Raw genomic sequence first — 25,340 nt, forward strand, 5'->3', positions numbered from 1 at the left:
TAAATACAGAGTTACTCAGATAAACTTAAAACAACAGCATTATCCTTTAGAATTGTTTGTTGATTTGAATTGAAACTGATTTCTGTTTTTTGACTCTCACAAGATTTTATTTCACTATTTCTTTCCCTTTTATTTTCAGACTCCTTTGCCAGAACAGGATGATATTCTCTCTGGAACAGCATCATCTTTGGAACTTGTTGGGTCACAAGAATTAGCTTATCATATGACAATTTATGATTGGGAACTTTTCACTTCGGTTCCTGAGGTAAGCAAAAGTACATCTTTTGTTGAGTCTTTAACATTGCTTTTATTGAACAGATTGGCGATGAAAGATGTTCAAATTATGACCACCCTGTCTTGACTCTTTTCCAGGAAGTGTACCTTGGGTTACATTATCCAATGTCTTCTTTTATCCGATGGTATTCCTTTCAGGTTGAGTGACCTATAGACTTCACAGACTCAGTCTTTTTTGCATTTCTCAAAAAGCATAGTTGTCTGCTATGAAGTTTGTATTCTAACCACATAATCCCAGGTTCAATTTCCGTGCACAGCACATTCAGTAAATGTACTCTTATCAACAGCTTGTAAGTGCAGTTTGATATGCAGAAACTGTGTGGAAGCTCATTATATGATTATATATAAATATATATATATCTACTATGTATGTGGGAAATTCTATAAACTCTGGGAATGCATGGGAATGCATATACATCATCATCATCATCATCATCATCGTTTAACGTCCGTTTTCCGCGCTAGCACGGGTTGGACGGTTTCGACCGGGGTCTGGGGAGCTAGGGACTGCCCCAGGCTCCAGTCTAGTCTGGCAGTGTTTCTACAGCTGGATGCCCTTCCTAACGCCAACCACTCCGCGAGTGTAGTGGGTGTTTTTTACGTGCCACCTGCACAGGTGCCAGAGGGGTCTGGCATCGGCCACGTTCGGATGGTGCTTTTTATGTGGGGGGGGGGGGTGCAGAAATATATAGGGGAGCACCAGTGGGGAGGGGTGGTTCAGAGAAATGATGACAGGTTCTAGGCAAGTAGAACGTAGGATATCAAGAGAGGGGTAATGCATGGTGAAATAGCGTGTTGAAGAGGGGGGTTCGAAGAGTAGACACCTATAATGGTGGTGGGAGAAGCGACATCCGGTATAGATGGAGCAAAAATATAGAGATATCCGGTATTGGTGGTGGGGGTGGGCAAGGGCGGGTGCACCGGGAATATGCGAAGGTTGAACTGACGGGCTGGCTTAAAAATGCTCTTAGCAATGGAAAGGGGGATGGCAGACAACGTAAAAGAGGGAGAGAGAGAAGGGAATAGTGGAACCCCACGAAAATGGGCCGCCATTGAAAAAAAAACCCTGTATGGAGAAATAATATGCAATACGAGGCAAAGCTGAAAATAGTAATAATAATAATAATAATAATAATATAATAATAATAATAAGCAAACTTTCGACCGAGGATCAAAGGGACAATACTAATACTAATAATAGTAATAATAATAATAAATAATAAACAGCTCAACCACAACATTAGATTAGAAAGACTTTCATCTTGGGAACATTTCGTTCTTCGGCCTGACACGGGAATATGCGAAGGTTGAACTGACGGGCTGGCTTAAAAATGCTCTTAGCAATGGAAGGGGGGATGGCAGACAATGTAAAAGAGGGAGAGAGAGAAGGGAATAGTGGAACCCTGCGAAAATGGGCCGCCATTGAAAAAAACCCCTGTATGGAGAAATAATATGCAATACGAGGCGAAGCTGAAAATAGTAATAATAATATACATATATATATATATATATATATATATATATATATATACTATAAACGTATTGTGTTATATTATATTTGAAAGAAATTCATTCATATATTGCAATGCTTCCACAATTTTTAGAAGGGTTCCAATATTACGTATTTTTACCAAATATTACTTGGTAGGCATAAACCTATTCATTTTGAAGTTATATGCTGGAATCAAATATTTTGGATGTGAACAAAAAATATTGTACCAGGGATGAAGGAGGAGAATAAAAACTTAGTGTTATAGAAAAACTTTAAAACCATTCTCTACTGATATTTTTTTGCTTTTGTATCATCATCATCATCATCATCATCGTTTAACGTCCGTTCTCCATGCTAGCATGGGTTGGACGGTTCGACCGGGGATCTGGGAAGCCAGAAGGCTGCACCAGGCTCCAGTCTTATCTGGCAATGTTTCTACAACTGGATGCCCTTCCTAACGCCAACCACTCCGTGAGTGTAGTGGGTGCTTTTTACGTGCCACCCGCACAGGTGCCAGGCGAGGCTGGCAACAGCCATGGTCGGATTGGTGCAATTTACGTGCCACCGGCACGGAAGCCAGTCGAGGCGGCGCTGGCATCGGCCACGATTCGGATAGTGCTTTTTACATGCCACCAGTCCAGAAGTCCTGGCATCTGCAGGGAGCCAGTCATAGGATTGGTTCAATTTCGATTTCACTTGCCCCAACATGTCTTCGCAAGCAAGGGGGTTGGCATGGGTGCCTGTCGTCGGATGAGGTTCGATATTGACTTCGCTTGCCTCAAGAGGTCTTTGTGTCTAAGGGAGGAAAGGCATGCATAAGTGGGCTGGGCTCACTTGTCCTGCCTGGTCTTCTCACGTACAGCATATTTCCAAAGGTCTCGGTCGCTGGTCATTTCCTCAGTGAGGCCTAAAGTTCGAAGGTCGTGCTTCACCACCTCGTCCCAGGTTTTCCTGGGTCTACCTCTTCCACAGGTTCCCTCAACTGCTAGGGATTGGCACTTTCTCACACACCTATCTTCATCCATTCTCACCACATGACCATACCAGCGCAATCGTCTTTCTTGCACACCACAACTGATGCTTCTTAGGTACAACATTTCTCTCAAGGTACTAACGCTCTGTCGAGTATGTACACTGACATTACACATCCATCGGAGCATACTAGCTTCATTCCTCGCAAGCTTACGCATGTCCTCAGCAGTCACGGCCCATGTTTCATTGCCATGTAGCATGGCTGTTCGTACACATGCATCATACAGTCTGCCTTTTACTCTGAGCGAGAGGCCTTTAGTCACCAGCAGAGGTAAGAGCTCCCTAAACTTTGCCCAGGCTATTCTTATTCTAGCAGTTACACTTTCAACACACCCACCCCCACTACTGACTTGGTCACCTAGATAACGGAAGCTATCAACTACTTCTAGTTTTTTTCCCCTGAAAAGTGACGGAAGTTGCTTTCTGCAGATTTTCGGAGGTTAATGCTCCCGAGCATCTGCCACATACAAAAACTATCTTCCCAGTTAGCCTACCTTTGACATTGCTGCACCTCTTATGTGTCCATAGCTTACACTGGGTACATCTTATAGAGTTTCGACCTACACCTTTTCTACAGATCGAGCAGGGCCATCTTCCTGAAGACATTTGTGGATTGTCTACCTTCCTACTTATTAGTACTTTGGTTTTAGCTAGGTTGACTCTAAGGCCCCTCAATTCTAAACCCTCCTTCCACACCTGGAACTTCTCCTCCAGTTCTGATAGTGACTCAGCAATTAGAGCAAGGTCGTCAGCATAGAGGAGCTCCCAGGGGCAACCTGTCTTGAATTCCTCCGTAATTGCCTGGAGGACTATGATAAATCGGAGGGGGCTGAGTACTGAACCCTGGTGGACCCCAACCTCTACTTTGAATTCTTCTGTATACATGTTGCCAACCCTAACCTTACTTACGGCATCTCTGTACATGGCTTGCACAGCCCTCACCAGCCATTCACCTATCCCTAGTTTCCTCATTGACCACCAGATAAGGGATCGGGGGACCCTATCAAAGGCTTTCTCCATGTCAACGAAAGCCAGGTACAGGGGCTTATCTTTGGCTAGGTATTTCTCCTGCTGCTGCCTTACCAGGAATATAGCATCAGTGGTACTTTTCCCTGGCACGAACCCAAACTGCATCTCATCTAAACTAACTCTCTCTCTCTAATTAGTTGGGCTACGACCCTCTCCGTAACCTTCATTACCTGATCCAACAGCTTGATACCTCTGTAATTATTTGTATCTAGGGCATCACCTTTACCTTTGTAGCAGTTGACTAGTATGCTGCTACACCAGTCATTGGGTATGACTCCTTCGTGTATCACCTGGTTGACTATACGGGTGACTAGGTTATAGCCGACACTGCCAGATATTTTGAGCATCTCTGCAGTAATTCCTGATGGGCTTGGGGCTTTCCCTGTCTTCATGCTTCTAATTGCCTTAACTACCAAAGAATTTTCAACTCAGATGGCTGGTCCCTCTGTTGGGTTGACATTCGGCAGACTCTCTTTATCCCATTCATTTTCTTTATTCAGCAACCTTTCATAGTGGCATCTCCAAACCTCTCTCTTTGCATCCTCATTTAGCGCAAGTGAACCATCATCCATGCGAACACACTTCTCTCCTACCACATCACGATTCTCTCTCACACACTGTCTTGCAACACGAAATACCTCAAGTCTTTCATCCTCACGGCTCAGAACATTGGCAAATTTTTTCTTATCCGCTTCCCCTCTGGCTAAATAAACCTGTCTCCTAGCTTCCCTTCTGGCTGTCTGATACAATTCCCTGCTACCACTGTTCTTCCAGACCTTCCAAGCCTGTCTCTTTTGTCTAATAGCCCTGTCAACCACAGTGTTCCACCACCACGTTACTCTGGGTCGAGATGGTACTTTGCTCCATCCACAGATCTGGTCAGTGGCTGTCAGCATATTGTCCCATAGAAATCTCCAGTTGTCTTCCACATTAAGTGAAGCTATATCCCCTCCTATTTCGTCAAAGGCTTTGAGTAGTATGTCTCTAAATCTCTGTCCATTTGCAGGATCTTTAAGCTTCCAGACCCATCTCCTCCAAGCTGGTCTTCTTCTGGGCAACCATTTAGCTCTGATCCTGAAGTCGCTAACTACTAATCTATGTTGAGGAGTACATTCTTCGCCTGGAAAGGTTTTGGCATTTATAAGCAGCCCTCTTTCCCTTTTTCTGGCAAGGATGTAGTCAATCTGGCTAGTGTGTCTGCCAGAACGGTAGGTGACTAGGTGAGAGGTGGGTTTCCTGAAGTTGGTATTGCAGACCATAAGGTCATTTGCATCGCAGAACTCCAGCAGCCTGGTTCCCTCCTCATTACGAGAGCCAAAACCGTAGCCTCCATGAACGCCATGGAAGCCCCCGACATGCCGTCCAACATGTCCATTGAAATCACCCGCCATGAAGAGAAGGTCACTGTCATTTGTCAATGAGGTAGTCCGCAATAGGGTGTCATAGAATTGGTCTTTTTGTCCTTCCGGTAGCCCTGGTTGAGGGGCATATGCCGAGATGATGGTAGCTGACCTATGGTGAAAGACTAATTTAATTTTAATTACTCTGTCACTTACTCTGACTACCTCGATTACCTTATCTACCCATTTCTCCACAAGAAGTATACCCACGCCCCCGACCCCGTCAGTGTTCCCTGCCCAGAAAATCTTGTACCTGTGTTCCTTGCCTGTGAGGAGCCTAGCGGAACCTCCTCTCCACCTTACTTCCTGGATGCAGCATAAATCCACAGGTCTCCATTCAAGCAGCTCTACAATCTCTCCAGACCTACCTTTCAATATGCCAACATTGAGTGTGCCAACTCTGAGGGTGTGGGAGGTGTGGGCCTCTGAAACCCTGGGATGAGGGACAGCCGTGTCATGTACCTGAAAATATTATTTTTTCCTTAATTCTTTGCTGAAACTATCATAATCAATTAATTCATTCAATTTCTCTGCTGTAGTATGAACTGATATATCAAGTATTTGGAAGATACAAGTTTGCAAAAATGACGGCCAACCTGGATCTCTTCTTAAGACGCTTTAATGAAGTCCAGTATTGGGTTGTTACTGAAATCCTCTTAACGCAAAATCTCAACAAACGTGTTCATCTTTTGCGTAAATTCATCAAACTAGCTTCATAGTAAGTAGTTTCTCTTTGATACATGCTAATTAAAAGCAACTAATTCTCATTAATGTCAAATGCAAAATTACATTTCTTTGTAGTATTATAGTTTACTGCTCACATTTAAAGCTATATATATATATACAATAATATATATATATATATATATATATATATGGTGTCTTAATATATATATTAAGGTGTCTTAATCCTGGAAATGTATCTGGTCTGACATCAAATTAAAACTAGTGCTGTGACCAAGAATTCAATATTCAATCATCAGCAGGTGTCTTATGTATGTATGTGTGCATCTGTATGCATGTATATGTGTGTATATGTATATATATGTATGTATATTATATACATATGTCTATGGGTATGTGGATTAAACAAAAACATCAATGGATTTTAAATTTTGTGACAACTGTTTCACTAAGAACCTTTATTTAATATAAGCATCATGCAATATTTTGGATTATGCCATGCATTGTGCAATTCTCCAACTCATCAAACAATATTTAAAACAGTTTATTCACAGCTTGTTGAGTAATCAATTGATTCTCAGACAAGTGAAGTTATAGTCAAAGGTTCTGATTTATATCATGAACAATGTAAGCATTTCAAGGAACTCCAGAATTCTGTATAACTGAAATATGTATATATATATTTGTGTGTGTGTGTGTGTGTGTGTGTGTGTGTGTGTGTGTGTGTGTGTGTGTATTTACATGCATACACACACACATGCACATTCATACATTCACACACATACATACTCACATGCACATATGTAAGTATACAAGCCACAGAGTAAGAAACATTTCTAGAAGGTTAATAAATTTCACTCTTCAGTGCTATAACAGACAACCTCTCTAATGCTGCTTGCACAGCCAAATACACTCTGTTCACTTTGTAAATTTGTTAGTCACAGAAATAAGCAAGCTAAAAGGAGAAAATGATGGAAGGGTGACATGAACTCAGTAAGCTACTCTGTGAGCAACCCATCAAGGAGAGCAACAATTCAAAACATTTAAAAAAATAGGGGAGACAGAATACAGAGTAGTCCAGTCCTGTCATAGACAACCTCTCAAATACTGGTAGCTCAATGAAACATACTGTGTCAATGCTGTAGAATAGTTGTTGATAGGAATGGTATTCAGCCATAAATTATATAAGTAGAGATTCGTAATTTTTTCTGTTACTGCATGTGCTGAAGGATAAAAGACAGTAACAAGAAGCTAGATGCCAAGTTGTATCCAACTCAGACAAACATCAAGAAAGTAGGCATGAAATAATGGTATGTGCACACACACGCACATACACACACACATACACACACACCTGCATGCAGTGAAGCTGAATTTTAGTAGCCATGCTGCATGTGTACACAAGAGACTTTGATAGTTAATGCCCTGTAATACTATTATTTCAAAATAATGCATAACGGAATTTAACAGTGCAGATGTATGTAAAATGGTAGCAGTGATTCTGTCATGATGTAATTGTGAAAATATTATAAATGTTTAACGATTTATCCTTTGTTTCTTTCAGTTGTAAAGAATATCAAAACATGAGCAGTTTTTTCGCCATTGTATTAGGTCTAAGTAATATTGCAGTAAGCAGATTATCTCAAACATGGGAGGTAAGTAATAGTTCTGACAATACTAACATTGCCTGGCATTAGTTTATACCTATTTGTCTCAGTCAACATGGCCATAAACCATCTATCATATATATATATATAATATATATATATATATATATATATATATATATTATATATATATATATACAGTATTGCTATATTAATATATGTGTGTGTGTGTTTTGAATAAAAAAGTGCTGATCACTAAATGTGGAAGGAACATGTGGAGGAGGTAGTCCTGGGAAGTGGTGAAGACTGACCTCAAGATGTTGAGCCTCTCAGAGGAAATGATGGGGGACTAAGCTGAATGGTGTTACTCTGTGCTTGTAACAGCAGGACTAAGGTTCTATCAAGCCTTCCCCCTCAACTCATCTTCTATTCGCTTCTTGCTACACTGGACTGATATCCTCTGTTTCCAACTCATTCCCTATTTCTTAACATCTGTCACACTATTTTCACTCAGAGCACTTCCTATTCTGTCTCATATTCACATTCTCATCTCCTTCTTCTTCTTCTCTCTCTCTCTCTCTCTCTCTCTCTCTCTCTCTCTCTCTCTCCTCCTCTCTCTCTCTCCCTCCCTCCCTCTCTCTCTCTCTCTCCTCTCTCTCTCTCTCCTCTCTCTCTCTCTCCTCTCTCTCTCTCTCTCTCTCTCTCTCTTACGCCATATATTCACTTCTTCAGCAAGAGACCTGCTCCTCTCCCTTTATTACAGTTTCTTTCTCTCATCTTTACCCTGCACAGTTGAGAGATCTTATCTTGCCTATACTTGGCGATCTCATTGGTGCTGATGCCACATAAAAAGCACCCAGTACCCTCTGTTAAATGGTTGGCATTAAGAAGATCATCCAACTGTAGAAACCCTGTCAAAGCAGACATAAAAACCTGGTGGAACCCTTTCACTTGTCTGTTCTTGTCAAACCATCTAACCCTTGCCAGCATGGAAAGAGAGGCATTAAATGATGATGATGATAATGATGATGATATATATATATATATAGTACAAATGGCTGAGTGGTTAGAGCATCAGGCTCACAATCATGCGGTAGTTAGTTCAATTCCCGGACCAGGCTGTGTGTTGTGTTTTTGAGCAAGATACTTTATATCATGTTGCTCCAGTTCACTCATCTGTAGAAACAAGCTGTGATGTCACTGGTGCTAAGCTGTATCAGCCTTATGAGTAGATTAAGTAGACTGAAACTCAAAGAGGCCCATTCTGTGCATGTGCGTGTTTGTGTGTGTGTGTGTGCGCATGCATGCACGTGTGTGTGTTTGGCTTGCACAACTGCTTAGCAACTGATGTTGGTTTGCTTACATCCTCTTAACTTGGCAGTTTGGCATAAGAGACCAATAAAATAAGTACCAGGTTTAAAAGAAAATAAGTACTGGACTCGATTCATTTGAATAAAACCCTTCAAGGCAGTGCCCCAGTATGGCCATAAATGTGTGTGTGTGTGTGTGTGTGTGAGAGAGAGAGAGAGTGAGTGAGTGAGTGAAGGTAAGATCCAAGGCTCAAGGTGTAGGATGTTAGTGAACTTCAAGCAGTCTGTAGAAGGTACAAAAAATAACTTTCAGAAACAATTGTGGTTTATCAACGTAGAAGAATGTAAAGGACTATTACTACTTCTGAAATTCTGCTAGCTATGAAACATATGTAACCTGGATTTTCTTTATTCCATTCCCTAATTTTGGATGCATATATATATATGTGTGTGTGTTAGTCAAGGAGGGAAGACATGCATATAGGCATATGTATGTATATGATATCCGAAAGTGGACAATCTGAAATTTAGCCCAGGTTAGGCTGTTAACTTCACTTAAGGGCAAAACTCAGAGTAAGATGTCAGCTTTTGATACAATAAGCATATCAATCCACTGTACCCAATGCACTGAATGTTATATCAGACAATATTTGCATTATGTAAAATACATTTCAGTGATATACTTTATGAAGGCAGGTGAGCTGGCAGCATCATTAGCACACTGGGCAAAATGCTTAGTGGCATTTCATCCGTCTTTACATTCTTTGTTCAAATTATGCCAAGGTTGACTGCCTTTCATTCTTTCAGGGCCAATGTAAATAAGTGCCAGTTGCACACTGGGGTTGATGTAATCAATTAGTTTCTCCCACCTCCAAAATTTCAGACCTTGTGTCTAGAGTTCAAAGCAATAATATACTTTACAACTTTTACATTATAGCATATGTATATAAAGGCGGCGAGCTGGCAGAAACGTTAGCATGCCGGGTGAAATGCTTAGCGGTATTTTTCTTGTCTTTATGTTCTGAGTTCAAATTGCACCGAGATTGACTTTACCTTTCTTTCTTTCAGGGTCAATAAATTAAGTAGCAGTTGCTTACTGGGGTTGATCACTCCTTTCCAGTTCAAACATGTCCTCTGCATTTAGAGCTTATACCCCACTACCATGCTGCATTGCTGTTGTACACAAGCATTGTACAATCCACACAAAGCCAGTAATTTTAGGAGAGAATTGGTTGAATAAAGCAACACCAGTATTTAACTGGTACTTTAATTTATCAACCTCAAAAAGTTGAAAGCAAAGTTGACTTCAGTGGAATTTAAACTCAGAATGGAAAGGGACTGAAAAAATACCGCTAAGTATTTTGCCCGACATGTTAACAATTCCAAAAGTTCACCATCTTAATAATAGTAACCCTTCCTACAATAGGCACAAGGCCTGAAATTTTAAGGAAGAAGACTGAACTCTGAATGTAAAGAGGCAGAAGATCACTAAACATTTTGTTTGATGTGGAACAATTCTGCCAGTTCACCTCATCATCATCATCATCAATAATAATAATAATAATAATAATATAATAATAATAAGATGGACAAAATACTGTGTGCAAATGATTCTGCCATCCTGCCTTCACAACAACAACAACAACAGCAATAATAATAATCCTTTCTACTAAAGGCACAAGGCCTGAAATTATGTCGGGGGAAGAAGTCGATTACATCGAGCCCCATTTTTTCACTGGTACTTAATTTTATTGACCCCAAAAGGATGAAAGACAAAGTCATCCTCAGTGGATATTGAACTCAGAACATAAAGACAGACGAAATGCTGCTAAATATTTTGCCTAGCATGCTAATGGCTCTGCCAGCTTGTCGCCTTAACAATAATAATATCCTTTCTATTATCGGCACAGGGCCTGAAATTTTGACAGAGGGGACTAGTCAATTATATTGACCCCAGAATTTCACTGGTACTTAATTTATTGACCTCAAAAGGAATTAATGGCAAAGCTGACCTCAGTGGAATTTGAACTCAGAACATAGTGACGGGTGAAATACCACTAAACATTTTGCCCAGCATGCTAACAATTCTGCGAGCTTGCCACCTTAACAACAACAATGATAATAATAATAATCATTTCTACTTTAAGCACAAGGCCTGAAATTTTGTGGGTGGTGACAAGTCAATTACATTGACCCCCAGTGTTCCACTGGTACTTATTTTATTGACCCCGAAAGGATGAAAGGCAAAGTTGACAATAATAATGATAGTGAGCTGGCATGTCAGTAAAAGATGAAATATTCCATTTTTCTTTTCTTCCTAACTCACAGAAACTTCCAGGAAAGTTAAAAAAGATGTTTTCAGAGTTTGAAACCATTATGGACCCTTCTCGGAACCATCGTGTCTACAGACTGTCCATTTCAAAGATGCGTCCGCCGATCATTCCATTCATGCCTCTAATGATGAAAGGTAAGTGAGTTACTGTGTCTTATTACATCCACCTCTGCACCTGTTCATCTTTGTCTAAGAGTGATCAGTGTCATCCTCATCACCACCTTCACCTTTTTCTTTGTTTTATTTATTCAGCCCAAGGTCAGCTATGACCATCCCTTCATATTTGTTCAATGTATATTTTGAAAAATTGTAGTATTTGATTTGTGGGAGATTTATCAAGGCTGTGTATAGATTCTTATGTAGCACCACATGTTCTTAGTATGGAGCATTCCATGGACCTTTGTGTTACAGCAAGTCTTTGTTCTTCCTTCTTCAGAGTAATTCATGTCTCATTTGTGTAGATAAGATGATGCCATTGAAGAGATTGGCATATAAGGTCTTGTCCAGCTTTTCTCCGAGTCCCTCTTTAACTGAGACAAACACCTTCCATTCTGCTCTCTTTGCTTGAGATTTCAGCATTCATATCTTGGCATAATTAATATCTGTTCTAAATAGTTGTATTTCTTCACCTCAACAATTTTATCACTACCCACCACTATTCAACATTTTCAGATCATGTGTAATTTGAGGCCTGCTGCTGAACTTTGGGTGTCCAGCTTGGTCAACAAGATCTGTGGCTGATCATAGATTTCTGCAATGAGCATGATGTGATTTATGAATTAGATTTATGAATTATTAACTAACTGCTAATATTGATGCCACCTTTCCAATTAGAGTCTCTGATCACCATTTCCAGACATGCTGTGATGAACTTTGGAAAGATGGTATCTCTCTGTTTGATGCCATTCCTGGCTGGAACTCTTATGGATGATGACAGTAGACCTACATCCCAAATTCACTTCACTAAGAAGTTTGAGGTATTATGCCTCAATGCCTACATGACTCAGTCACATGGGGGTAATCAGACCACTCTACATTGGAACAATAAAATGTGTGTGACCAGAAGCTACTAAGAATCTCGGGTACCTGAAGGCTGCCAAGGAGTAGAATAATAAACCTCCAATCCTGCAGATACTTTGCTGCTTCAAATCAGCTGACTGATTAGAGTTCCACCAATTCTATGCTGAAAATCCCTTACATAATAAATGTATCATCTTCAACCCATCAAAAACAGCTAACCAAGGGGCTGACTATCCTCTTAGGGCATGTCCCTTCGCATCCTACAGACAACTAAAATTCATGACTTTAGTCCAAAAAATTCTTTAATCTCTGACTCATAGATGTGCCATCTCCTCCATCTCGCATATATATTTATTCCCTCAGTCACTCAGGGAATTTCTACACTGTCTTATTAAAGATGAACCCTCTAATTTTTATTTCTATTTATCATCCACAGACATGACATTCACTCATGAAGGGAATAAAACATACTATGATGGCCTGGTGAACTTTGAGAAAATGGTAAGGCTTAATGTTTTAACTTCTGAGATTTTATTAATATTTTTATGTTACTTTCTCAGGTAACTATGTATAGTGTGTGGGTGCATGTATATATATATAGTAGTTGTATACTGTCAACTTAATGGGATTGTCACATTAAGTTGACAGTATACAACTACTCTATCATACCACTACTGCTTATATCTCTCTGAGATATTTAGAAATGTAATATTACTAAAATCTGAACTTTGTCATATGTCTTCTTTCAGCTATATCCTTCACTCTCTAACTTAGCTCATCTCTGAGCTGTCTATGCCAAGCATCCCTTGACATACATCAACACTAGAGAACTTCTCTTTCACCAAACAACCCTAAATACCTTGAAGGTGTAACTGTAGAGGAGACTGAAATAGTCTCTGATCATGAGTCTGCTAGATAATAGTTGACCAGGAGCCAACCGACAGTAACAGTCTAAAGACTACATTAGTTCCCTTTCACTAATCATAATATCTCTCTTATATTATCTTTTGTTTAAATTCATGTCATTACCATCTCAGTCTAATTAATTTGTTTTTCATTTCCATTAGCATATGATTGCTCAGACATTGAGAACTGTAAGATGCTGCCGAAGTATGCCATTAAGTAAGTACCAAGTTTTTTTGTTTGTTTTATTTTTGTCAGATCTTTCTTAAATGCCATTATGGTTATATTTCTAATGAATTGACCGACTTTGAGTTTTAATTAATTTTGAATATAATGAAGTTTTAGAAAAAGTTTATTACAATATCTGTAATTTTATATACGAGAAGTTGTTTATCTGGTACCATGACAACACTGATGTAGCAGACCTTCCAACCATGACTGTTCCAATGTAAAACAAAGCTCTTTGCTCAAGAGCACAACACACCACCTGGTCTAGGGATCAAACTCATACACACACACACACACACACACACACACACACATATATATATATAATCAAAACAAGAAAATGGAACAACAACGTAACAAGTAACAAACAAAACATTTGGACAGTAGATGATACAAAAAAGGACAGGAAAAAAAATGACAGGACATTCAGAGCTTTCAATCTTCAGTCGAGAAGCAGATTGTCCCTGCAGTTTGAGCCGGTTAATCTCAAGACTGCTCTAATCTGGCCGGCTCCAAGGAAATCTAAGCTAAGAGCACTAGATTCTTTGGAAGAAAGCAAGCGAATGTATATGAAAACATGGACAAAAAGTAAAAAAAAAAACAGAGATAGTACACAATTACAAATACAAACAACAGAACATTAACAACAGGTGTCTTTCAACTAAGGACGAATTAAATTAAGCTGGCGTGTGTGAAAGTGAAAGCCTTACAGAAGAAACATAGAAGATGAAAGTCATGGGAAGAAATATGAGGGATGCTGCATGGATGGTAGTCGAACCAAGAAAGAAAGGTCAGGCTTGGCCGAACACTGGTCACGTGGAAGGAGAGGAGAGAGTTAGTGGGTAGAGGGATTGAAGAATTAGGGAGGGACGAGAAGGGAAGAAAAAAGGGAAAGGGACAGACTGAGGTAAAGAAGGAGGGAAAGTGATGAGAATGAAGGGAGATATATGTTGTAAATTTAAGAGGAATGGGTGGAATTTCCATATTGTCATCTGTATTCTTAAGCGGCTCTTATTCTAACAGCTTCAGACTCACACTCTTATTGATAAACTTTCTCTATAAGACACTAACAACTCAGCTGCACCATCCTTTATGACTTCTTCAAATTCTACATCATTAAGTAGCTGAAGAGTAAAATTACTGTCCATATCCTGAAATCAGTGGTCATGCTTTACAAGTTTCCCAAATGCTAAATCCCATACCCAAAGGTAACTGAAACATCATCATCATTGTTTAACGTCCGTTTTCCATGCTAGCATGGGTTAGACGGTTCGACCGGGGATCTGGGAAGCTAGAAGGCTGCACCAGGCTCCGGTCTTATCTGGCAATGTTTCTACAGCTGGATGCCCTTCCTAACGCCAACCACTCCGTGAGTGTAGTGGGTGCTTTTTACGTGCCACCTGCACTGGTGCCAGGCGAGGCTGGCATTGGTCACGGTCGGATTGGTGCATTTTATGTGCCACTAGCATGGAAGCCAGTCGAGGCGGCACTGGCTTCGGCCACGATTCGGATAGTGCTTTTTACGTATCTCCAGTCCAGGAGTCCAGGCATCTGCCAGGTGCCAGTCATAGGATTGGTTCAATTTCGATTCTGATTTCACTTGCCTGTTGTCGGATGAGGTTCGATATCAACTTCGCTTGACTCAACAGGTCTTTGTGTGTCCAAGGGAGGAAAGGCACACATAAGTGGGCTGGACTCACTTGTCCTGCCTGGTCTTTTCACGCACAGCACACTTCCAAAGGTCTCGGTTGCTGGTCATTTCCTCAGTGAGACCTAAAGTTCGAGGGTCGTGCTTCACCACCTCGTCCCAAGTTTTCCTGGGTCTACCTCTTCCACGGGTTCCCTCCTCTGCTAGGGATTGGCACTTTTTCACACACCTATCTTCATCCATTCTCGCCACATGACCATACCAGCGCAATCATCTCTCTTGCACACCACAACTGATGCTCGTTAGGTCCAACATTTCTCTCAGGGTACTAACGCTCTGTCGAGCATGCACACTGACATTACACATCCATCGGAGCATACTGGCTTCATTTCTCACGAAACTATTTATATATATATTTTAGATGAAATCTCCTGTGAGTTAACATCAGATTCCTTGACAACAATGTAACCTTCATTTGACTTAGGTAACTTTGGCCCAACAAGTAGCAAGTGGATTACTTCTCATTTGAGTAATTACTACATCTGAGTATGTAACATGATTTTATCTACTCCATTCCCTAATTTTGGATATATATATATATATATATATATATATGTATATTATTAATAGTTAGGGAATGTAATAATTCTAAGCCAACAGGGAAAAAAATTCAATTTAGCACAGTAAATCAAAATTCACAATAAATTATATATATATATATATATATATATATATATATATTTTATTTTATAGAAGGAGCTTCTACAGGACTAGAACTGTTTCATTCAGATGAAATCTTCAGGAAGCTGGCTGTCAAAATAAGTTCTGGTATTTATGCATTTAGGCAGATTTAATGGAGTAGTGGTGGGGGACGTTTTTTGGGTAGGTTGGTATTTAGGAGATAAACAGGGCACAAGCTATTGTTCTTAGGGGAGTGGTCAAAAGGCCAGAGTTTTTTTGAAATGAGAAGAATCAGTGAGAAAATAAAAAAATGAATATATAGAATAAATGAATAGAAACAGATATATGGGATGGGAGTTTAGGTAAATTAGAAGACAATTGCTTTTTGGTGGTCAAGAAGAGGTAGGCAGTTTGTTATTGTTAGGTGGAGGGAATAAATAGATAAATATACAAGAAAAAAACATATAAAATAAATATACATACAAACAAACACACATACATACACATACAAAAATACATATGTATACATACATACGCACATATATATATATATACATACACATATATATATATATATATATATATATATATATATATATATATATATAAAGTTTGTTCACCCAATTTCACTCACAAGTTGTGTGTCAGCTTATGACATTTACCCAAGATGCCACACAGTGTCAATGAACCTGGAACCTCGTAGACTTCCTTACAATTCAAGCATACTGTGCATGTGTCTATGTGTGCAGGCGTGCATGTATGCATGTGTGTGTGTGTGTGTGTGTATACATACAGGCATGGCTGCATGGTAAGAAGTTTGCTTCCCAGTCTCATGGATCTGGGTTAAGTTCCACTACACTTTTTAATATAGTCCCTCGCAGGTGGATTTGTTAGACAGAAACTGAAAGCCCGGTTTGTGTGTATTACTATTGCATGAAAATGAATGTCCTCGTCATGCATGCAGTGTCCTTTCTTTCCAACCTTTCTTGCAAAACATGACAAAATGTTACCTTGCTTGGAAACAGGTGTGGATTGGCGACAGGATATGTAGAAAAACTGCCCCAACATTTCCATCTGATTCATGGTTCTGGAAATATTGGACATGAAGACCATGATGATGATAATGATATAAGTGCATGCGCACAGATAATTTCATACAGTTGTACAATGCGCTCAACGTACATGGAGGTGTATTCAACAGACATTGTTATATTTCACATAAGATGAGAGTGACACAGCTTAAAAGATTGCATTCGGGGTTTTTAACGCATTTAAGAAATTTAGTGGGAAACGCAACAGTTGATTATACTGAATCCAGTATTTGACTGGTTCTGTATTTTACCGACCTCATAAACTATACTGCAAGGCAATATTTGAAATATATTCATTCAGCCACCTAGAGTTATGTCCTCTTCATCATTTTTAAGTATGTTGACATAATTACGTCCCTTTTGTGGGGGGGGGGTTAATTAACAGAATTGCTCCCCTTGGAATTTTGTCCTTTCATGAGTCATGTCCCTTGCATTAAAATCTTTATTCCTACTTGCTCACTTTCTTATGCTGATCGTTACTAATTTCTATGAACTCTGTTCTTGTGCTGAACTTCATTAAAAATATTAATTCACAGCTTTACACTGCAATTCTCATTTTTTGGAATAAACGCTATTAATCTCTCATCACGAGGCACAAACTTGTATTACACTCTTCTTAGAGTTACGTCCTTTAGTTGTTATTAGCTAACATTAAGCAATTGAATGAAAAAAATTCCAGTTTTAATTTTTGCGGCAAGAAGAAAATATAATTTTCTTGTCTCACACGATATTTGACTGAAAATTTATCTTTCTCTGACGCTTTATTCAACTCCCTATACTTTTTTGTTTTTTTATAAGTTTTATTATCGAACAATACGAAAATATTCAACGATTTGTAATCTTGACTTAATATTTTACGCATTTTTTTTAAAAAAATGTGTGATTAAGTGATGTAACAAACAAACAAAAAGAAAAGAAAATCATATGTAACTTTAATTAATTATCAAAGATACAAGGACGGTTTTCACCATTCCATATCATTGTTAGTAGAATAGTTTGTGATATTTGTTCCAACCCTTCATATTCCGAGTTCAAATTGTGCAAAGGTCAACTTTGTCCTTCATCCTCTCTGGGTTAATGAAATAAATCATCATTCAAGAGGGGTTGATTAAATTGACTAACCTGCGAAATTTGTTAGAAACAGTTGTTGTTATTATTTTTGCAAGGAGAAATTATGGTGAGTAAATTATTTGGTGAGTAATTGAAGGTGTTAAATATATTTATTTCAAACTAACAATGATTTATTCCTTTTGACCTTTTAGATCTGGATATACCAAGCAGTTCTGTGAAACCACCTTTTGAAGTTAAGACTTACGTAAGGTCAGTGAAAAAAGTTAATTCTTTTTATGCATCTTTCCTTTCTCTGTAAATTATTTTATTGTTTGCTTTAGTGAAGAGGCTTCATCTTTGTCAAAATAGTTTGAGTAATGGTTGGTCATAATTGTCATAGGGGATTGAGGCCACCATTCATGCAACTGTTCAGTACAGAGAGCATAGCACTATGTAACGATTTTTTTGTTTCCTTTTTTTTTTTTTTTTTTGTCTTTGGTTAATAAGTATTATTTCCTATTTGCTTCTATCTAGAAATCAAACGAAATGACAACTATTCCCTTCAAATTTTGCTTCTGAGACCTAGACATCAATGTTTTGAAATTGACCTACATTAAAAACCCATGTAATTTGCACACCTGTGTAATTTACGCCAGTGATTTTCAGGATAAAATTTGTTAAAAATCTTCTACTCATGTAAAATTGTAAACCCACTGATATAGCCAGGGTGTTTACAATTTAGTTGCATTTAGCATAAACATCACCTTGGATGAGACTTTACTCACCTGACAGAGAAAGGTGACCGATCAGACTGATTATATAGACAGAATTCTTTTTCGCCTATTCTTGTCAGAACTTTTGATACGGGGTATTGAAATTTTAATCCCTTTCATACTTATAAAATGTCAAGCAAACTTTAAAATTTGTCACTACCTTTATTGTCAGTATGGGCAGAATTTATGAATTGTTTACAGCAAAGGAGAAATTAAATATGTTGAATATGCATTTGAATGTTATAATAATAATAATGAAATTATTGTATATATTGCTCAGGTGCACCACAACTTGTCAAAAAGTGCGTATAAAGTATATGCAGTAATGTACAAATGTCTGGAAAGTGAACAGTGTATGAGTCAGATATATGCTTGTGCGTGTATGGAGGGGAGAAAATCAGGTGTAGTGTTGGCGAATCTCAGGAAGCATGGAAGTTTTGAAGGATGCAATGCTCTGACAACTAACAACTGATGCTGGCAGTCTGTTCCATGCTTCAGCAACTCTTAGCGTGAAAAAATGTTTCCGAGAGTCATGGGAGCTGTGTTGTTTTCTGACTTTGTAAACATGTCCACGGGTGTTAGACAGGTGGAGTTTGAAAAGGTGCTCAGAGTTATTGTTTGTAAGATGGTTAATAATTTTATGGGTGTCTGCCAAGTCAGCTGCCAGACGTTGGAGTTTCAATGTATCCATGCCCAGGGAAGTAAGGCGTTCAGAATATGGCAAATACCTGATGGAGGGTATTCTCTTGGTTGCACATCGCTGAACGACTTCCAGGGGATTAATATCCTGGGCAAGATAGGGGTTCCAGACCGGTGATGCAAATTCCAGGTGAGGTTGTACCATAGCTATATAAAGCCGCAGATAGATAGCTGGAGAGCGGCTCACAAAGGACTTGGTGAGTGATGCCAAGACACCCTCAGCCTTCTTGGCAATTTTAGCGATGTGTTTTGTCCAATGCAAATCGCTGTCAACAATAATACCCAGGTCACGTTCACACGAAGACTTTTTGAGATTAGTGTTGTGGAGGGAGTAAATAGACGCTGGGTTTTTCCTCCCAAAATGCATGGTGGTGCATTTGTCCACAGCCAGCTTGAGTTGCCAGTCCATGATCCACTGCTGCATTGTGTCCAGGTCTGATTGCAATAGAGATCTATAGTGTACAGGATCTGACCTCTTTATTTCGAGGTACAGCTTGATGTCATCTGCATATTTCAACACTGTGGCATTCTTTAAGTTGGCATCTATGTCATTAACATATGCAACAAATAAAAGGGGGCCAGGAACAGATCCCTGTGGTACACCAGATGTCATCTCATAGGGTAAAGAGTGCTGTCCTAGAACTGTGACAACCTCTTTTCGGCCGATAATAAAGGACTTCAACCAATTATAGAGATCGTCTCTTACACCCAACGCAGAAAGTTTCACCATAAGTCTTTTGTGTGGCATAGAGTTAAAAGCCTTAGCAAAGTCCAGGTAAACAACATCCACCCAGGATCCGTGATCAGTGATTTGGGTAATGTCCTCAAGAAACTCAATGAGTTGACTACAGCAGCTGGAGTTAGAATAAAACCAAATTGTGACAGCTGGATGAGGCTGTGACACTTCTAGAAGTTCCAGAAGGTTTCCCTGACACAGGATTCCATCAGTTTGGTGATGCAGCCAATGTTAAAAATTGGCATAAACAGTATAACAAACTTGAAACTGTGCCTAGTAAATAAACAGACAAAAATTACAACATACAATGAAGATTATCCTTATCATTACATTTTTTTCAATCAGGAATATCCATACCACTATGTATGTCAATGGTGCTCCATTGTGATATATAGAAACTCCAAACAATGTAAAATGTGACCCTGACCAGCATGAACATCAGACATCAAAAAGTAGTTAACCATTCAATGGTTTTAGTAAATTTAGCATTATACCATCCAGCATAAATAGAAGTCAACTTTATTATATCTAAGCCATTATTTTTTTCTGTAAAATCCTATTCTGACATTAAATGAGTCAACTTCCAGTATGAATGTTTATGCTTTGTGTGTCTTTTTTCAACAAATAAATTTCTGGAAATGATCTACTCATGTAATTTACGTGCCCGCTAAAGTTGATTTTTATTTTTGCGGAAAAAAGTGTGTAAATTACATGGGTTTTTATGTTATTTTTCATTACATTTCAGACATTCGGCACTGAGATGCTGAAGCAGAAATATTGTTATAGCAAATTCTCTACTCAATACCACAGATTTGCTTGTTAGTTGTTTGACCATATCCACTTGAGCATGTCCCTTAGTGGCTGATGATATGTGCATCTCTGATCATGAGCAGGAGTAATGTGGGATCATCATAGCTATGTGTTGAGAGGGATTCTTTGGGGTTTGAATAAATGTAACAAAAGCAAAGTTTGAAGGAAATATTAGCCATTTTTCATACTTTCTAGTGGTAAGCAAATAGGAAATTTGGTTGCTATCCAAGGACAAAAATTGTCCTAGGACAAAAATTGTTACATAGTGAAGTATTTGTTCCAGTTACAGTAGTGTGTGCTTATATCTATTGCCAAAAATTTGAATATACTTGGCAATGTTAAATTGTACCTGAACAGCCTATCTCAGTAAAAATCAATTTCTAAAATATGTTTTCCCCTATGTCTTTCAGAAATTTGTGTGTTATGGACAATCAACGAACATTAACACAACTCTCCCACAAACTTGAACCAAGACGAACATAACATTGGTTAAACTGAAGTGATTCAATCTGCAGAGAACTTCTGAATTTCAATCACAGGTGACTAACTATCTTATCTTTACAGTTTATAAATTTCTACCACAGACAACTGGACATCCCAATTTCATGGTTCCTGGTTTCTACCACAGAGGACTGGATATCTTAACTTCATGGTTCTTGGTTTCTACCACAGTTGACTGGATATCATAACTCCGCAGTTCCTGAATTTCTCTCACAGATGACAGGATATCTTAACTTCATGGTTCCTGATTTCTACCACAGATGACTGGATATCTCAACTTCACAACGACAAGCTCACTGATATCTGGTGACACAGGAAAGAAATAAACCAGTAACAGAAAATTTTCTGCATTTTCTCTACAAACATCTTTCTAGATATTAATATGGTTTTAGGAATCAGAGAGAGAGAGAGAGAAAGAAAGAAAGAATGCAAAGAAACCAATTTGAATTCCAGAGAAATCAAAGTGAATCTCCTATATGCAACAGTTTTCAGTGGAGGTGCTTTCTTCTGTGAAAGATTAAGATTGAAAGCTTGAATCAAAAAATGCCATTTTCTTGATATCGGCAAATATTTAATTGACTTTACCACTTCATTCCACAGAAATAACAGTTCATATCATGAAACAACAGTGATACGTATGTGAAAAGAGAATGTAACTATATTTTTTATCTGTGAGACAAAAATGCTACACTGTGTTAGGCACTAAAAGTCTGACAACTCTATAGTGAACCCAGTGACATAAAGCTGGTCATCATATGGCTATTTTTTGACCAATCAATGTCTCTTGTAAGCCATTCACTTCATGGATCTTTCAAAGTTTACAACCAAATATGTCAGGGTCGACGAATCTATGGGAATATGTTCATTCTAGTATTTTTTTATAATTACTCAATTCATGCAAGGCTATGTAATTGTTTTTGTTAATTGGATTCCTGTAAATTAGTTTTGGCATTGGTTATAGAGTTCTCTCTCATATTATCAGTGTTTATTGAAATGTTTTGCACTACATTAACTAACACTACAGACATACCTCCAATGGTGTATCAGGTGCTGGTATGTTAACCAATATCAGACACACCACTGATACCACAGATATACACTACTACATTAACCACTGTTTCACATGACCGATAGGCCACTGATTCACACCTCACATTAACCAACACTATACAGACACACCACTGTTTCACACAGCTCTATATACTACTACACAACAGAATGTGCAATGTGACTTCAGGGAAAGATGACTCCTGTTATATTTCATCCTTAAATGGGGACCACATATTTTATGTAGTAAAATTACCACAATATATGATGGTCAGCTATTGCTAGAAACTGGCCAAGTGCTTGAAGTTGAATTCAATATTATAAACCCCTTATAAACTACAGATGTTGCTCCAAAGTCTATAATTAGGGACATCCTTGTCAACAGTATGACCAATATTGCTATTCACCACTATTGCCAACAACAACAACAATTGTTGTTGTAAGTCTGCCGTAGTCAGTTGTTTGTTAGCCTTTTTTAACACTTTCCCTCAATGTTTTATATATGCTGTTATATCTATCACGGCCCCTCTATAAATCATATGAAATCCTTCTTTTCTTCCTTAAAATAGAAAACAAATCAAATTTATAATAATTTTTCCAGTAATTTTTTTTAGTAAGCTTCAAGTTTGAAACAGTTTCATGGGATCCAAATCAGATTATGAATGGATTAGTTTCCTATAACTGATAAATCTGGATTTGTACTCTGAATACAACATATACATTGTGATCTTTTCCCAGATAACAACATATAAATTCAAATCTATACCCAGATGACAGTGCATAAAGCAAAGTTTATACCCAGACTCTGAATTATGTTAAAAAGTTCAAATTCTCTTCCACTACATTTCCTTATTTGCTTACTAATAAGAAAGTTATGTCTTATATATGTGTACAAGACAACTTTTATCATATGATTTTTATTTACCTGTAACCATTGTCATGTCTGTTTTCTTAATATCAGAGGGTTTTGTCCCCTTGTAGTTGGCATGGGTGGGATAGATGGAATGGGTTATTTTCCTTCATTCTTGACCCAGCCTCAGGTGTGCATGATTACAATTTCAGATCTATCTTAGTAACAACCTACATCAAATATTGGAAGTTTAATTAAGATTAAGTCCATAGTTTGGTTTGGCTTGTTCAATCTCTAGTTCTCATCAAATGTCTAATTGTTGGTATATCAATTGTACCAGACTGATTTTGAATTACAAACCTTTATTTCTAAACTAATTGTAATAATGTTCTTTATTCACTCAGCTACTGGTGCACAAACAGTCCAGTTTGGAATGATGTAGACATCCAGGAATAAGACACCTGATGGTTATTGGAGATCAAACATAGTGTAAACATAGCACAATAAATAAGGGTTGACAATATAGAAAATAATTATAATGTCCTAAATACTTATTGCCAAGTCTTCCTTTTGACCCCCCACCCACATACTTCAACTCACAGCTCAGGCCTGTTGCCAGACTTTGGTGCCTTGGGGAGCTTCAGAATATTCTGGGTGATCACAAATTAGTGATAATGTTAAAGTGGAGTTTCAAAATAAGTGTATCACTGTAAATCTGAAGAAGCACCATTGAATAGTGAGGGGGCAGTGCTGTCCAGAGCACCCCCTTAGTGAAGGGCAGGACACAGCTACCTTCCAGTCACAAATTGCTATCACAGATCATTCATTCACATGATACACCAACTGTCTTTAGTTCCAAATACATTCTCAGCTACCCAGTAACCAATCAATCATTCTTTGAAGTTAAATATTGCATATTCAGTTAAAAATTACTCTTGTTATTCCTCTTCAGTTGCTGCTATTTCCCTCTGTTTACTATTCTTGGTCATTCACATCTCATATAGCCTCTGCCTTTATTTCTAGAGAGAGATTGTTGTTGTTGATAATGTTGTTAATTCTCTGAAACTCTTCCATTCCTCTTCCAACTTAGCCACTATGCTATCACTTGCTTCATTTGAAGCACTAATTACATCGCCTTGGTAACAAAACCTGTCTACAATTTGCAGCTGGTATAAATATAAACCATCTTACTTGAGTACTAGGTACCAAGTAGGGTGGATATAACATAAAAAAATAGTAGTAGGGGTATGTTTCAGTGAATGGAATTACACTGAAGAATATATTTGAAACTGAAAATTTGACCTTCCAGATTCTAAAAATGAATGTAAAATAAAAAAGACAAAAAAAATTAACCCCAAATTTTCATGGAAACACAAAACCCTTGCCCAGATAAATCATCGATTCTAACCAAAGACAATGAAAACAAAAAGAAAAAAAACCCTTAATTTAAATCCTTTCTTTGAATCTTTGCAATAAGGGTTTTTGTTTGTTTTTATTAAAGGAAAAATTATATTTCATATCTAAACAGATGAATACATGTGAAAAAAAGATGTGCGAGAGAGAGAGAGAGAGAAAGTATAATGTGTATGTGAGGTTATCTGTTGTTGTTTTCATTATGGTATACCAAAGTACCAAATTGTATTGTTGAACTTTCAATGTGTTATGAAACAGATTGGCTTCAATTGTTTTGTGAAAGTTTCAATCTTTACCTCACCATTTACAAGTGATGTGTTATGATCAGATCAGTGTGACATTTGCAAATATAAGTAAAACAATTTCATATCAAAGTTATAACTAAGTTGTTTGTTATTTCTGTTCCAATAACACAAGAGTTCTGTCATTATCATCGTTTTAGTATCTACTTTTCCATGCTTGCATGGATCAGATAAAATTAATTAAGACAGATTTTGTACTGCTAGATGGATGTTCTTCCAGTTGCCAACCTTCACCTGTTTCTAGCCTTCACCTGTTTTCAAGCAACATAACATTTTCCTTTAGTTCGAACAGATTTTTGTGGAAGATTGCAAACATATGATAATGCTTTTATGCCTGTCTATGACATGAATATGATATTTTACAATTAGTGCACAAGGAAACACACATGTATGTATATATAAACAACA

General features: G+C 38.1%; 1 protein-coding gene across 1 annotated transcript in view; it reads left to right on the top strand.

Moving 5' to 3' along the window:
* The window catches only part of LOC115210368 (rap guanine nucleotide exchange factor 4), an 853,913-nt gene extending 828,905 nt beyond the window's left edge, over positions 1-25,008 (top strand). Inside the window, exons 22-29 of the mRNA XM_036502201.1 lie at positions 140-265; positions 5,787-5,965; positions 7,496-7,586; positions 11,177-11,315; positions 12,637-12,701; positions 13,268-13,322; positions 18,014-18,071; positions 21,230-25,008. Coding sequence (XP_036358094.1) covers positions 140-265; positions 5,787-5,965; positions 7,496-7,586; positions 11,177-11,315; positions 12,637-12,701; positions 13,268-13,322; positions 18,014-18,071; positions 21,230-21,302 — 786 coding nt within the window. The 3' untranslated portion in view covers positions 21,303-25,008. The remainder of the gene's footprint in view (positions 1-139; positions 266-5,786; positions 5,966-7,495; positions 7,587-11,176; positions 11,316-12,636; positions 12,702-13,267; positions 13,323-18,013; positions 18,072-21,229) is intronic.
* Positions 25,009-25,340: the final 332 nt, after the last annotated feature.

The sequence above is a fragment of the Octopus sinensis genome, linkage group LG4 (genome assembly GCF_006345805.1).
Source record: "Octopus sinensis linkage group LG4, ASM634580v1, whole genome shotgun sequence".
NCBI lineage: Eukaryota > Metazoa > Mollusca > Cephalopoda > Octopoda > Octopodidae > Octopus > Octopus sinensis.